The sequence below is a fragment of the Clupea harengus genome, chromosome 2 (genome assembly GCF_900700415.2).
Source record: "Clupea harengus chromosome 2, Ch_v2.0.2, whole genome shotgun sequence".
NCBI lineage: Eukaryota > Metazoa > Chordata > Actinopteri > Clupeiformes > Clupeidae > Clupea > Clupea harengus.
Genome location: NC_045153.1, coordinates 10,884,893 through 10,901,544, shown reverse-complemented (window position 1 = coordinate 10,901,544; position 16,652 = coordinate 10,884,893). Strand labels below are relative to the sequence as shown.

At 44.8% G+C, this 16,652-nt stretch overlaps 2 protein-coding genes across 2 annotated transcripts in view; both read right to left on the bottom strand.

The window, feature by feature from the left end:
- Positions 1–4,564, bottom strand: part of vangl1 (VANGL planar cell polarity protein 1) — an 87,247-nt gene extending 82,683 nt beyond the window's left edge. Inside the window, exon 1 of the mRNA XM_012826520.3 lies at positions 4,398–4,564. The gene's annotated coding sequence lies outside the window, so the exon portion shown is untranslated. The remainder of the gene's footprint in view (positions 1–4,397) is intronic.
- An 8,036-nt stretch (positions 4,565–12,600) lies between these two features.
- On the bottom strand, positions 12,601–16,172 carry nhlh2 (nescient helix loop helix 2). Its single transcript, XM_031578609.2, has 2 exons — positions 15,447–16,172; positions 12,601–14,440 (listed from the first exon to the last, which is right to left on the bottom strand). The coding sequence occupies exon 2, from the start codon at positions 14,390–14,392 to the stop codon at positions 14,039–14,041; it is 354 nt and encodes a 117-aa protein (XP_031434469.1). The 5' UTR covers positions 14,393–14,440; positions 15,447–16,172; the 3' UTR covers positions 12,601–14,038.
- Between the last annotated feature and the right edge of the window lie 480 nt (positions 16,173–16,652).

The window sequence follows — 16,652 nt, the reverse complement described above, 5'->3', positions numbered from 1 at the left end:
CTGGCAGTCAGAGAATCCAGAGCACAGCTGGATATATCCCATGTCAGCTCAGAGAGCGAAAAAATGAATCTAATCTTTGCTGACACAACTGGGAGAATCTCTCAGTGTGTGTGTGTGTGTGTGTTATGTGTGTGTGTGCGTGTGTGTGTGTTATGTGTGCGTGTGCGTGTTATGTGTGCGTGTGTGTGTGTGTGAGAGAGGGAGAGAGCATGAATGCATGTCGTCAGAGGCAAAGACAGTGAATAAGGGAGCATGTGCGCGAGAGTGTGTGTGTGTGTGTGTGTGTGTGTACATATATATATATATATATATATATATATATATGTGTGTGTGTGTGTGTGTGTGTGTCTGTATGTGCCCATATCACAGAGAGTAGACAGCTGGGATACACATCACATTATAGTCCTAATAGCACATTTTTCAACAAGCCACATTTTCCCCGACAGTGAGATAAGTCTGTTTTCTTAAGACACACATTACAGTATTAGTGTAGAGCCATGCTTGCCATGCATTATGCATAGAGACCTCTCTCTTACACGGCAGAAGCCTGCCTGTGCTCCCCCTGTCTCTCTGTCTCTCTGTCCCCCTCTCTCTCTCTCTCTCTCTCTCTCTCTCTCTCTCTCTCTCTCTCTCTCTCTCTCTGTGTCTCTGTCTCTGTCTCTGTCTCTGTCTCTCTGTCTCTCTGTCTCTCTGTCTCTCTGTCCCCCTCTGTCTCTCTGTCCCCCTCTCTCTCTCCCTCTCTCTCTCGTCACAGAAACACCTCTCACTACAAAGACAGAAATGCTGCATGCTCTGTCCCTTGCGCTGCTAACACAGACGCTCACTCAACCCACTGAGCCTCATCAGACAAACACTGGGACAGAGAGGGGGGGGGGGGGTGAGAGAAAGAGGGAGGGAGAGAGGGTGGAAGAGAGAGTGAGAGAGAGGGGGGTGAGAGAAAGGGGGAGGGAGAGAGGGTGGAAGAGAGAGTGAGAGAGGGGGGGTGAGAGAATGAGTGAGGGAGAGAGAGGGGGAATGAGAGAGAGAGAGAGAGAGAGAGAGAGAGAGTGGGTGAGTGAGCAACTCAGAGACAGGGAGAGAAGGAAAAGAGAAAGAGTACATTCATAGATTCTGACACACACACACACACACACACACACACACGCACACACACACACACACGCACGCACACACATACAGTGTGTGAAGACTGTTGTTAAGCAGGGTTTAAAACGTTCTCTCTTGTGCAAACACATTTACACCATGTGCCTCTCCCAGCCTCTCTCACTCTGACCAGCCAAAGCCACCAGATCTCTGTGACTCAGAGCCAAAGGCCTGGGGAGGAATGTGGAGTAATGGGGATTAAGCTAACCTGCTATTAGGAACTAATTAAATGTACAAACACAGTTCTGATCAAAACAAGAATTACACTTTTTACTCTCAAACACCTATTTCTCTGGCGCGCACACACACACACACTCACACACATCTCTGTTGCTGTTCTCTCTCTCACTCCCCATGTCACTCTGAACTTAACCCTCACTCACTTTCATTCTGCCCCTCTCTCATCCCCATGTCACTCTTTCTCTCACTCACTCTCTCTCTCTCTCTCATCCCTCCATCCTAAGTGAGCTCTAATGTACTGTAGGTCTGGAGGCTGAAGGATGGCTGGCTGGCTGGGCCCCCCACCCCCCCATCTTCTCCCCTCCCCTCCCCTCCCCTCTCCTCTCCTCTCCCATCTCTGTCTCTGCCTGGCTGGCTGTGGCCACAGTATGAAATCATTTAAAGTCAGTTCATGCCCCGTGGACCTGCGCTGACACACTAAAGGAACAGGAGTCCTGTGGAGGGCTTCACGCAGTCTCCTCTCCGCCCAGCCCAGCGCTCGCAGGCCTGATCTTGCTAAACCATCACAAGCACTGCTTTTAAAGGGCGAGCAGGACAGTGAGGAGTTATCTTTGTGTGTGTGTGTGTGGTGGTGGGGCAGTGTCTGAGAGTGTGTGTGTGTGTGGGTGATGGTCACTTGTGAGCCCCCGACTGGTTTAAACAAACACACACGGACCACTTGCCTGAGTGCAAATAACTGTCCAACTCACTGACAGGCGCTCAGGCACTACATGCTGGACTGAGAGTGACTGAACCTCCTCTGGGTCAGTGATACACACACACACACACACACACACACACACACACACACACACACACAGAGGCAGAAAGAGGGCAAACACAAGACCCAGAAAGGGGTATATCCTTATTCAAGATACACAGACGGGAGACTGTAACACAAATGTCATAAACAGAGCATTTGAGATTAGGACACACACACACACACACACAGAAAGAGGCAGAAAGAGGGCAAACACAAGACCCAGAAAGGGGTATATCCTTATTCAAGATACACAGACGGGAGACTGTAACACAAATGTCATAAACAGAGCATTTGAGATTAGGTCACACTGTGTTTTGGGCAAACCATTATTCACATTCAATTCTGCTGAATTATCAATAGATTCTGGTGTGTTCTTTATTAACAAAAAGTTCCCCAGTCATTTAAAGAGGGTATATACTAACATGACTACCAGGACCTCCCATGGTTGTCACACGACAGAAGCACTCATGCAGCAGAATTCTTTCCACAGATCTTTTGCACAATTTTCCACAGAGGAAACCAGTCAGGAAAAATCAGATCCAGCCAGTGTTGTGATGTTGAGATGGTGAAGGTAGTAAAGGTGTCTCTAGTTGGTCATTCCCCTGACTCTACATACGCAGACACACATTACTATCTCCGTGGTCAAACAACACCTGTCTTTGCTGAACTTTGGATGTGTGAAATGCTCACACCGTTCTGTTAACCAAACACTGAGGGCAGTGGCCTGCAGCACAAACACATAGTGACAGGCATTGGGCTTGTAGCCTACACGACATTCATCTCTCCTGGTTGTGAAGAGATTATATATCCATATCTGATTATAAACACCACCCTTCGCGAGTGAGTGTGTGTGTGTGTGTGTGTCGCAAAGATACATATTTTTTTCTAATTTCCGGTTCTTCCATTGCGGTGATCTGTGATAATAGGCCCCAGATACGTGGATGTAATATTTCTTACAATAAATTTGGAAAGGCATTCCCTGGGGATTTAGCGGTGACTGGTACGGTGGGCGCTTAAATCGAGCCTAGTTATGAGAGGCTCTTAAAGAATCAATTTAACCACTTTAAATTCTTATATGAAAGGCTTTGATAAACTGATAAACACAGGATTTAGCAGGAAAAGCAACCCTCAATCCGGCTTTAAGCGTGGAATGAAATAAAAGAGATTATTTATCTTGTCTGCATATCTCCACGTCTCTCTTTCTCTGTTTAACTTAGTTTACAGACGGCATTTGGTGATAAGAGACACCTGGAACAACTCAACCACAGTCTCGTTTTCACGGTTGACAAGGGCTGAGATCGCGGTTTTCCGCGATACTTGTCCTGATATGCCACTTAGAAAAGAGGTCTGTCTATTTAATAACTATGCTAGGGGACGGCTCCACCCAGCACCGTTCCCAGTCTGCCGTCCTACCTGTCTTTCACCGCTTCCAAACCGGGCTTCGGAGACAAGAAACGCCCAGGTCGCCCTCGGGCCTCTGTTTCAATACCCCACTCCCTTTCTAATGACACGCTAACAAACACTGCCTTTTTTTCTCTCAAGATGACCCCGGTAGCCCTGTTCCTGTCTTCAAAGGTATGGGCTCGGCAGGAAAGATAGGATTCTCATAGCTTCAGCAGCATGGCCGCTACGCATGTTTGGTGGCTACCCAAATAAAGAGGAATGCCAAGCACGCTCGGCTCACGTAAATACATTAACTTGCCAGTACAAAATCAGCTTTTCGCATAATTTCAACCAAAAATCTAGCTCAAACATGAACATGAAACAGGCTATGCTAACGCCAATGGGTTTCGATAACACAACCGGTAGACGCTTATAGTCACCAAGAGAGAGAACAGGCTTCTGGGTGCCGTGCTAGGTGTGTTTCGCTTGTTCTGACACATACAATATACATAATAACATGCTATAGCCAGCGTCTTCCTCAGAATAGCACCAATAGGACTCCCTTTGAAATATTCAAATTCTGCTAGGCTGGAGTTCACTCATCCACCTAGTCCTCGGCAACCTGTGACATTAAATGTTAAGGAACAGTCATCAAACGCGGCAGACAGGAAATGATAAAACACACTACGCTGTGCAACAACCTACTTAACCTATTTTTTAAGAACAAGATCATCAAACACCGACTACTTAGAACTTTATACGCTCGCATTCAACCGTGAACTGCGTTTCGTGCCGAGAGGCAAATGCTAGACTAATCCTCGACCACACCAGCGCCGATGCGAGTCATACAGAATAGGAAAAAAGCACGGCTACAATGTTCAAAACTCACCTTTACGCTAAGGTACCATTCCCTCCGATAGGAATACGGAGACACGTCCAAGTACAGCGACGGGCAGAACTCGCACATGACACAAAACTGACCTACAGTAGGAGGACAGCACTTCTCACAGTCGGCATAGCAGGGGGCAGTGTTAAGAGTGGCAGCCCAAAAGTGGTGTAATGGCACGGCGTCGCGCTAGGGGGGAGTAACGTCTGTAATTAACTGAGACCCCCAAATTGGAATTGTTTAATTAATCAAGGCGCAGTCGCAGTAGCGTCAACGGATCACAAAGAATGGTGCATTATGTGTTACTTTTGTGTTTAAAGAACAATTATTTACTAACCTCACTATTCCCTGTTGTCTTGTATCAATAATGTCGCTCATGTCAGGTCTGACGATGTCACATGTGACATCTATGTTATTTGTTTTCATCATACAGTGTTGCACTGTGTTATTGAACCCAGGATTCTTGCTACAATAATATTATTACTCCACTCTCCTGCCATTGTCTCTTGGGTTAATTCATTTCCCAATACAAACACAGACAAACACACACAAACACACACACTGTGCTCCAACCCCACTTGTTTTCTCTCTTTCCACCTTAATCAGTTTGACTCAGTCAGCCAGTTTCTCCTTCACTGGTTTGCCCTGGAGTTATTAACCTGTTCTCCCACCTCATAAAACTGATTGAGACAGAATGGTGCGAAAGTGTGTGTGAGTGTGAGTGTGTGTGTGTGTGTGTGTGTGTGTGTGTGTGTGTGTGTGTGTGTGTGTGTGTGTGTGTGTGTGAGTGTGTGTGTGTGTGTGTGTGTGTGTGTGTGTGTGTGTGTGTGTGTGTGTGTGTGTGTGTGTGTGTGTGTGTGTGTGTGTGTGTGTGTGTGTGTGTGTGTGCGTGTGTGTCTGTGTGAGTACATGTGTGTGCATGTATGTGTACACATGTGTGTATGAGTGTGTGCATGTGTGTGAGAAAGAGCGAGGGGGAGAGAGAAAGAGAGATATTGTGTGTGCATGAGAGGGAGAGAAAAATAAATATATTGTGTGTGTGTGTGTGCGCGAGAGAGAGAGAGGGAGAGATGAAGTGTGGAAGAATATGTGTTTGCATATGTATGTGTGTGTGTATGTGTGTGTGTATGTGTGTGTGTGTGTGTGTGTGTGTGTGTGTGTGTGTGTGTTGGTGTTGAAAGAGAGAGGGGGTAGAATAAGATAAGAGTGTGACTGAAACTGAAAGAAAGAGAGAGAGAGATAGAGAGAGAAAGAGAGAGAGAAAGAGACTAAGAGGTGAGGTGGCATATTTCAGAAATACTGTACTAATGTCCTGACAATCAGACGATCCCAGTTCTTTGTTACCTTGTATCTTCGGGTCTGAGGCTCTCTGTGTCACACTGTTGTGAGGTGGCCTTATGCCCTGAGTGAACCATGCAACGCTTGGTCAACACTTATAGGTTCATGGCATTTGCCTTAGATTGTGACAAAGTACACTGTCAAATGATTCATAAATCTCAGAAGGTCAAGTCACTGTCCTCTCTGGCTCTCTTTCGTTCTCCCCTCTCCCTCCCTCTCTCTCCCTCCTTTTTTTCTCTGTCTCTCCTTCTATCCCCCTCTCTCTATCCCTCCCTTTCTGTATCCCTTCCTCCCAATCTCTGGCTCTGCCTCTCTCACCCACCCTCGCCCCCTCTTAACAAATTCCACCAAGCCTTGTTGGGCTGACTTCACAACAGTATTGCCACAGCAATGGCCATGTAAAAATACAAACAAATACTCTCTCTCTCCCCTTCTCTCCCTGTACCTCTCTCCCTCTCTCCCCCTCTCTTTCTCTCTTTCCCTCTATATATCTACCTCCCCTATTCTCTCTCTCTCTATCTCACTCTCTCCCCTTCTCTCTCTCACTCTCTTTCTCTCTCTCACTCTCTCCTCCTCTCTCTCTCTCTCTCTCTCTCTCTCTCTCTCTCTCTCTCTCTCACTCCATTTCAGGCATAGTGTGAGTACACTGCATCTGTCCTAATGCCCTGGGCTGGTGCTGTGCTCATGCATGTAATCCTGTGGCTCCAGTGAGAGAGTGTCTGTCTGAGGCCTTGGTCTGCAGCCCTATTTACCCACAGCAGTGTGTGCAACAGTCAGTTTGTCAGTCATGGGTCCTGTCAACCAGTCAATTAGTCCAGTCGTGGGTCCGGTCAACCAGTCAGTCAGTTAGTCAGTCATTGGTCCGGTGATCCAGTCAGTCAGTCAGTCATGGGTCCGATCAACCAGTCAATTAATCCAGTCATGGATCCGGTGAACCAGTCAGTTTGTCAGTCGTGGGTCCGGTCAACCAGTCAGTCAGTTAGTCAGTCATGGTTCCGGTGAATGGAATAGTGGCACGGAGAGACCCCCTTCAACTGCCTGTCAGAGGCACACCCAAACCCAACCAGTTAGTCAGTCATGGTTCCGGTGAATGAGTCAGTCAGTTAGTCAGTCATAGGTCCGATCAACCAGTCAGTTGGTCAGTAATGGGTCTGGTCAACCAGTCAGTCAGTTGGTCAGTAATGGGTCTGGTCAACCAGTCAGTCAGTTGGTCAGTCATGGGTCCGGTCAACCAGTCAGTTAGTCAGTCAGTCATGGGTCCGGTCAACCAGTCATTCAGTTAGTCAGTAATGGGTCCGGTGAACCAGTCAGTCAGTCAGTCATGGGTCCGGTCAACCAGTCAGTTGGTCAGTAATGGGTCCGGTCAATCAGTCAGCTAGTCAGTCAGTCAGTCATGTGTCCGATCAACCAGTCAGTCAGTTAGTCTGTCATGGGTCCAATCAACCAACCAGTCAGTTGGTCAGTAATGGGTCCGGTCAACCAGTCAGTCAGTCAGTCGTGTGTCCGGTCAACCAGTCAGTCAGTCAGTCAGCCAGTCATGGGTCCGGTCAACCAGTCAGTCCGTTAATCAGTCATGGGTCCGGTCAACCAGTCAGTCCGTTAACCAGTCAGTTAGTCAGTCGTGGGTCCGATCAACCAGTCAGTCAGTTAGTCAGTCATGGGTCCGATCAACCAGTCAGTCAGTTAGTCTGTCATGGTTCCGATCAACCAGTCAGTCAGTTAGTCAGTAATGGGTCCGGTCAACCAGTCAGTCAGTCAGTCATGGGTCCGATCAACCAGTCAGTTGGTCAGTAATGGGTCCGGTTAACCAGTCAGTTGATCAGTCATGGGTCCGGTCAACCAGTCAGTCAGTTAATCAGTCATAGGTCCAATCAACCAGTCAGTCAGTTAGTCTGTCATGGGTCCGATCAACCAGTCAGTCAGTTGGTCAGTAATGGGTCCGGTCAGTTAGTCAGCTAGTCAGTCATAGGCACCCACAGGAGATAGTGGCACGGAGAGACCCCCTTCAACTGCCTGTCAGAGGCACACCCAGACCCAACCGTGTGGTGAGGAGATGTACTGTGATGGTTGAACACAGAGGCGGACATGGACACAGACATACACACACATACGTGTACACAAACACACACTCACAAAAACACACACTCTCTCTCTCTCTCAACTGAAAAATTGTATGAAAACAATTCAATCAAATGCAAAATTGGAATTCAGTATTTATCTGGAGGTCTTTCTTTTAAATACCAGAATTTGAATTATTTTCACAATAATTGATTGAAGAAATTGTCAACAAAAATCGAAAAACGAAATTTGCATTCAATGAGTGACATACATTCACCGTTTCAACGTTTAGTTTTTTCACATCTAATTGTGATCAATATTGGAGAAATTAATCAAACAGTAAAGCTAAGGTGTTGTGCGCCCTCACGTGGTCATAATACCACATCACAGTTTACCCCTTGAAAAAAAGGCCGATCATGCATGCCATTCATAAAACTATACAAAATATCTTGGGGCTACATTTATCATATTTATCTTCGATACAACACATATGGTCATGTGCAGAATCTGGTGTTGTGGTAAGATCACATTTTTTAAAGGAAGGTGTAAAAAGTCCAGGAATCATTTTAATAAGCTTTAAGGTGAGATGGTCTACTCTCGACGTGATTATATGAACTGAAAGCAAAGGTCTATGTGTGTGTGTGTGTGTGTATCGATGACAGCCTGAGATCCTGAGCAGTGTTGGAGATGGTTTGAGAAACTCTATTTTTCCGTTCACGGCCAAACGAGGGCGCCCTCACTCTTTAAACCTTTGCTTCTTCTCTGCACCTGCCACGAACAACGCCTGGCGTCACATCCATGGGTATAGTCTTAAGTTCTGTAAGGTCAGTTCCTGTGCGGCTTTATGAATGTAAGTGGCATATCCACATCTATAATTTATACAGTGAACATTTTGCGTTGCAGGCCTCCACCTGTCTCCAACAAAGCTGACTTACATGGTCATATAGCCTACGCCAGGCCTTGGCCGACTTTATGTCTAAATACGAACCTCGTGGCTTTTTTTTATTGGTTCATCAAATTAAGTTGCCTTATGCGCTTAGCCAACATTGGCCCAGCGTTATGTGCGAAATGTCACACATAAATAGGCTGAAATTTGATCATATGCCCGAGTAGGCATGCTGTAAGTGTGTCGCGGGCGAGAAAACTGCCGTTGTCCTGTCACCAGTTTGATGAATTCGTGAATTTGTTTAATCGAATCACCGCGCAGATGGTCTCTATTGAGCGCGTGAGGTGGACCCGCGGGATGCTGGGCCTTGATCACTGAATGCGGCCCCAGACCCTCCGTAACCTCCCATATGCGCGTGGCAGTGGTTTTTGTGTGACTTGTGCTGGTGAAAATGAAAATGCAGACACTCCATCTTCGTAAATCGAAGTGTTATGTGCTTAATAATTATACACCCTATGCGTCCGCAGCATACTGTGGTGGTGAAATCAAACACCGGCACAGTGGGTCCCAAAAAGGCCCAGGTTGCGATAATAGGCCTAGTTGATATGTAGGCTACACCGTGTGATAGCTAGTTCACTTGAATTTTGAGTTGTTTTCATTTTTTGTGCCTGAGGGAAATAAAACTAACAAACTAACCACCTAAATTAAAGTAGTTTTAATTAAGGTTCATATGAAAAAAGTTACACTCAAGAAACTCCTACACAGGTCCGAGAGTTAGGCTATTTCCCGCGAACATTTTATAGCAGAATGTTTTATTCACACGTTGGAATAAAATTATTTTATTAGGCCTACTTTATAGCTAAAATGTTAATAGTCTTTGCGATCACGTCCGTTCGCAGCAAATCTGTCCGACGTGTCCAACTGTTTAGCGCTTGTACAGATGGTCAAAGAGCCAGCGCGTGCGGGTCGCATTGTGAGGAGTGTGTCGTTCTCTATGCGCGAGTTAATTAGAACAGACTGTCTCCCTTTTACCACCCTTTTTTCCATCTCCTCTTTTCTTCCCTACTCCCCCCTCTCCCCCTCCCGTCCATCTCCCTCTCTCTCTCTCTCTCTCTCTCTCTCTCGTTCCTCTGTCCCTCCTCGGCCCATTTCCATCTGTCTGCAGACAAAAGGGCCGCGAGGCCGGCTCGAGCCCAGGGACCCTGCTGGTGAAGTGGGCGGGAATAATGCGCTGCCTCCTCGCGGCTGCATTTCAACACATGGATCCAGCCTTTTGTGTCATATTGAAGCTCGCAACGAATAGCGGGCACTTCACAAGCGCAGCTCTCAGCACGGACCAAAGGAGATGGAGGTAGAAGCCATAAGGCGAAGTAGAACAGAAGTGGATGCAGGCACTTTGAAAACCGTTCTAATTCTAATAATGGTGAAAAAAAACACAACCAGAAAAGAAAGGTTGTAATTCTCAGTCACAATAGTTGCGGGGATTTCTTTCTTCTCGTAGGCTGATGAACATATGGTTATGTTTTTGTTGTGGCCGACCCCAAGCAAGAGGCCTACATTGGCATAAAAACACAGACTACATAAAAGACAGACCTGGCCCAGATTGGCCGGAACAGAAGGAGGTTGCGTCTAACCACACTACCTGAGCGTTCTGCAAATCAGTGGTCGCTGCTAATAGAATAAGGCTGGCTGCTTGACAGACAGGCTGACATATGGTCTCTCAGAAGGGCTCTGCGCCATTACATAATCCTAAGGACACACACGGGCAATATGGCGCTTTCTCACACACTGACATACATAGCCTAAGCCTGTTGGAAAAAACCTAGCGTCAGCAATGTTGCCCCCCCCCCCCCCCCCGCTTTTATTCTTTCAGTCTTCACTTTCACTCACAGCCTCTCTTCTTTTAAATCCAGCGGATGTGTGCAGCAAAACACACTGCTGGTCAGTCTCTCTTGTGCTATTAATTATGTTCTTTTAGTCGTTCTTCAGTTACGGATGTAGGTCTACCCGCTACATTTATTTTGTTTAATCAACTCTAAAAACTAAAACTTACCACAGTTGTTGTCAGTGTCATCGATACGTTTCGTTAGTTTTCTAGGCTATGCCTATTTATCAACATAACTGGCTTTGGATAAACTGCTTGCATAAGGAAGCATTGTGATTTTAGTTGCATAAAGATGTGATAGTGGTCAGAGGGGGAGGGAAGATATTGTATAACTTAACATTTCATCTATGGGCTCTTATTGGAAATAATATCAATGTGAATATTATGATTTTCCAAATTTGTCCTGAAATGACATCCGACATACACATAAGAAATCTTTTACAAGAGATACTTTTGACAATGGCAATAATAACGATAAGAGATTGTTTCTGCGCTTAGATTTACATCATTAATGCATTTATACAGCTCATTACACCAGTGTCTGTCTATTAATACACCGTTAGTAATACAACTCGGCTGAATACTAATTTGATAATACGCAAAATACCCCTTTTGGTAATGAGGATTAAGTCGGCAACTTGTACAAATGATCAACAGGCTTACTTCAAAAAATGATTATTCACCCTACCGGTGTTGTTGAAAACGAGAGGCAAAATATTGTCATAAAGACACAACACAAACAATCAAATAAAATCAAAAGACTGATGTAGGCTAAAGAAAGAAGGAAAGTCGTGTAATAAATGGCCTTGTTGCATGCGTGAAAGTTGAAATACAATTGCCAGATTTTCTCCGAAATTATGTTAGTGGCTTTCCACACCCTGCAAACATGCTTTCTCGAGGTATTTGTATGTTTAAGTGACTGGGTGATATCTTACACTCTTCCGTTTTTAATGAACAAATGATTTCTTTATAAGTTTTATGACGAAAGCTTTCCATAAGTCTTTCAGTACAGAATGGAGAGAATGTAAATTTTCCAAAGGATTTGCAAGCTGTTCTTTCACATTTATCTTTACAGAATCTGGTGGATGAAGTTATCGTAACATCATATTATTTTAGATTTTCAGTCTAACTTTGACCTAGTCGATAATGATGTTGAGCCCATATCATAAAAGCATCTACAAAAAGTAAAAATCCCCCATTCACAGTAATCATGATAGCACCTAATTTCAAAAATCATCGCACGACTTTAGTTACTTTCATGTTTATTTGTATACATTTTGCCAAGCCTAGGTCTATGCATACGCCCGTAAAATCCTTCTCTCTCTCTCTTTCTCTCTTTCTCTCTTTCTTTCTCTCTCTCTCTCACACACACACACACTCTCTCTCTCTCTCTCTCTCTCTCTCTCTCTCTCTTTCTCCCACGGGAGGGACCAGACGGACCGTAATTTGGTTGTCTTGGCTCGTCTGGAAGAACACCTGCCCCCTCTCTGGGGAGAGAGAGCCTTTATGCCGGGAGCGGGGCCGCAAACACACGCCCGGAGACATCTCTCCCTCGCCGGCAGGGCTGACCACAGCCACACCGCCCTCTCTGGATGCGTTGCCGGTTGTAATAACCATGAGCTTTTTGGCATTTCACGTTACCTTGGGCCTCCTAAAGAGAACGTGTGGTGTGGTTGTACAGACAATCAGTAATCACTCTGGCATGTCCAGTCAAGCTGCTAATGTTGCGTGTTGAGCGATGATGACTGCGATGATGGTGGTGCAGAAACCCACATTACTCTGCAGTTTGACGCCTTAATGGAGATATATGTCTGTTTGGTAAATTAAACTGACAGTGGTTAGGCCTAATTTGGCTACTGCAATTTAAAGGGCGATGGTCATAAGTAAGTGCATCGATGTGTTCTCTTAACTTAAATTAACGTGCAGTGAGCTTTACGAAGGGACACATTATTCACTGTCATCGTTTTCTATTTGTCATAAACTTTCTATAATACTGTTTATAACGCCTTTCAATGAACAAATTCCAAAAAATAAACATGTTTCGTTTTTTAAGATATTTATTTTTTAACAATCCACCAGAAAGATATGAAAACTGTGTTCGTTACAAACCATGTTTGTAATAGCTAACCCACTACAAAAGGACACGAACAAAACCCTGAAAAAACAGGAGATCTTTGGATAGCAGATATGATGTTTCTTTTTTTCTCTATATAAAATTAGTGACGTAAGAGGTTCACAGCAGACACGTAAATAAATAAACGATTTCTAGGAATCACATGTCAATAAAAATAATCTACTTTGAAATCAATTTTTGGTCGCAGCAGAGTTGGTGTCTCTTGGAACCCTATAGCCGTTTGAATGGTTTATTGCATTCCCTTCAAATTTCCTTTTTTTTCCTGGAAGAAAAAAAAAACATGAATATACTGTAATAATCCCTATTTCACACCTGCACGGAAACGTTTTCTTACATTAATGACGTGATTCATTGTAGGCCACAGATTATCCAAGTTATTTGACCATCTCATGAACATATACAGAATATCAACGGGTTTCACCCAATGAGAAGTGCTTCTCGTTTTCATGGATATGATCAGAAATAAAATATTCACAATAACGAATTGCTCGTCTCACAACAATTAAGCCTACAATTGACAAAACATCACTGAAAAGTGCAATTGAAGAGCAACAACATCACTTCCGTTGTCCACACACCACAGTCTAATAAATAAATAAATAAATAAGTAAATAAATAAATAATGATACAATAATAAATATAAGTATTTGTAGGCTAGACGTAAACACCCGACAGGTCGAAAAGGACACATTTCTAACATAAACATAAATTATTTATCAACATAAATGGCTAATACATACATCATAACTAACTCAAAACCACGGTTAAGGTCATTAGTTCATAATAGGTGGCACTTAGAACGCTGTTCATTATTTATTTTTTTCTCTCTCTCGCTCTCTTATTCTCCATTTTCATTTTTAATGGACATCTCACTGTCCTCCTTAAGAAGGGAAAAGACAAGGGGGGGCTTGGGGTCCTTGTTCCCATCTCTGAGGCAGTGCCGGCACACGGAGACGCCTAAGCCTCGTGGGACTTTGGAGTGAACAGTATTGCCTTGGAAACCCACACGTCTCCAGGCACGAGACTCGCTTGTTATTGCGCTTCACTCATTTACGCAGCCCGCTGCCCTGGGGCTCGATGCCCGGCTACAGGTCTTGCAACCCTCGCGCACTATTCCTTGTGAGCGACGTCAGCCTGGCAGCCGGACACGTAAATAATAGTGATACACTAGAGTTTAGTTTTCTTGACATCCCGTGTGGAAATTCACTGTTTCCATAGCCTGTTCCTGTTCGACCCCAGTTCCAAACGTGTGTGTGTGCGCGCGCGCGCGTGTGTGTGTATGTGTGTGTGTGTGTTTCATGTCAAATGTTTTCGTCTTGAATGTCTCAGATTATCTCCTGCCTTTAAACGTCCAACACGTGGTTCAAGTAAGAGATATAGCAGATTGCCAAGCGCAGGATTTCGATCTTGGAGAGCTTCTTATCGGGAGGAAGGGTTGGCAGAAGTTTCCTCAGCTCGGCGAAGGCCACGTTAAATGCCTCCACCCGTATCCGCTCTCTTGTGGCATGAGCGGATCGGTACTTCGCGGTGGCACGTCGCCGCCGTCTCTTCTCCTCACGCGTCAGGGGTTGGTCAGACCGGGACTTGCCACCAGGTTGGTCACCCATACATTCGACTTTGATCACATTTAGGACGGTCTCTGGATCGGACTGTCCCCAAGGAAGGTCCGAGTCGGTTTGATCAGGGCTCAGCATCATTTTCAGTGTGGATGTGTGGCTAAAATTGAATAGGTCGATGTGGTAAACCTGCACCCCGAGACAAAACAGGAAAATATAAGGGTGAGAGGATTGTTCACATACACTTGGGGCATGGCAAGAGACAACATGTTTCGCCTGAGGCAACTTCTCTCTCTCTCTCTCTCTCTCTCTCTCTCTCTCTCTCTCTCTGTCTCACTCACTCAGTCACTCATGTAGTCCGTGTATGTTTCAGAAGAACCAAATTCAGATTTACGCATTTACCAACTCCTTATAAGTGCTACAAACAAGTTGTGACATGAAGTAGGCTGCACATTTTGCAATTAGTCAATTAGTCGTCTAATTAACTCGGTTTATGAAGCTTGCTAAAAAGATTCATCAATATTTTATTGTAAATGGAATAACGTCAAACTCCTAAATATAGAAACACGTGGTCATATGTTGCATTTGCAATTCAACATTTATATGGGGAAACACAAGTGGGTGTTAATTCTCGCTGTAGCTGTATTTAAACTATTTAAAACTGTGTTTATCACCCAAGAACCTAAGGGATACCAAAAACACTGCCTTCTGGGGTTATCTATATTTTTGTAGCATTTAATTTGGCATTTTGTCATCTACTAGACAGAGGGTTGACAACGAAAACTGCCAAATCACATTGACTTAATGAAGTCCATTGAATATATTTGTGCAGAGATGGAGGTGCAGACTCATAGGCGACCATCTGTCGTGCGAGACCGAGCCTTATGAGAGGGGGGAAAACACGCACACTCCATATGACAGGCCAATGTGTGAACATCAATCTGTCGCGAGGAGAATCAAAACATGGGCGACATCCCCTCTGGATTGGGATTTAAACTGCATTCAGAATTCCCGAAAATCTGTTTTTTTGTTTTTCAGGGGTAAGAAAATGAACTACACGTCCCCAAATAAATGACACCTAAACTAGTTTATCTGTTTTTTTCAACGTGATTAACGGCACTAGTTGGAGTATAAATAGCAAGTAAACGTATCATTTATAGTTTTGAGAATGTTCAGGTGCAAGTGTAGGACTTACCTTTTGTGATGAAGAACTTGTTCTGACTGTCTCCGTGGACTTAATCTCAGTTGAACTCTTCGGATGAACGAACTGTTTTGCTCTCCTGGTTTTATTTCACGTCCTTGCAATGTTTCAGTTCAGTCCTCCAGGGTTCATATTTTGTTTTACGCCCAATATCCAAGCAGGTCTAAACTTAGCAGCTTTGTCAGTCTTCAAAAACAACTGAAATCTCGGTCTACTCACAGTGCTGGTGTTTGTTTATTTAGACGTCTTGAATATTCATGATTTGTTGCGCTGACATTTACACAGACACTGTCCTTAAATCCCGCAGATTACACGTCCGTGGATAAACAGCGACAGATCGCAGCGCCTCTGGTGAGGTAGATAAGGATCTTGTAGCAATGACGGCTCTTGACCCTCACCCCAGGAACAATGGACACGGTCTCGTGGATAGGCCTGCCTGAAGAGAGGGGAAAGTGCAGAGATTCCTCGCGTGCCCTGACGGATTATGAAAATATTTCACCGATAGACTGAGCTTGAGTCAGACGACACGCGCAGAGCCATCCTCCGAAAGACGGAACGGATTACAACTGGGTTGCCACGCGCGCTTCTTGCGTTTCACCCACGTCCTCCACGTACTCTCGTGCTGATGCTTTGGAAGATAAGACTTCAACGAGGTCCCTAATAAAGGGTTCCCGGCGTGACGGAAAGCACGAGTCGTATTGTCTGCCTTTTCCTCCAACCCTGCCCACCTCTCCTCCCCTCCCCTCCCCTCCCCTCTCCTCCCTCTCCCCTCCCTCACTTTCTCCCTCCCTCCGTCCTACTATGCATCTCTTTCCCTGCCCCTGTGTTTATCAGCACCAATCGTGTGAGCCGATCCGCATCAGACTGACGGACACGGACCCCGGAGGAGAGCTCTGTTTTTCCAAGGCGTTTTTTTGGGGAAGGGGGATTGAACTTTAATGAGGATCTCTTACCGCTGTGCCACAGCTGTGAAAACGCTATCGAAAAAAATAAACAAATATATTATTATTATTATTATTATTATTATTATTATAATCATTCTTTGTCTTCTTCTTCTTGATATTTTTATTATTATTATTGTTTTTGTTGTTGATAGAATTTGTATTCCTTTTGGTTGTTCTCATATCCAATTAAGACACATATACACAAACAGACAAATACATATAGACTACATGGCCTATTTTTGGTGAATGTTAGACG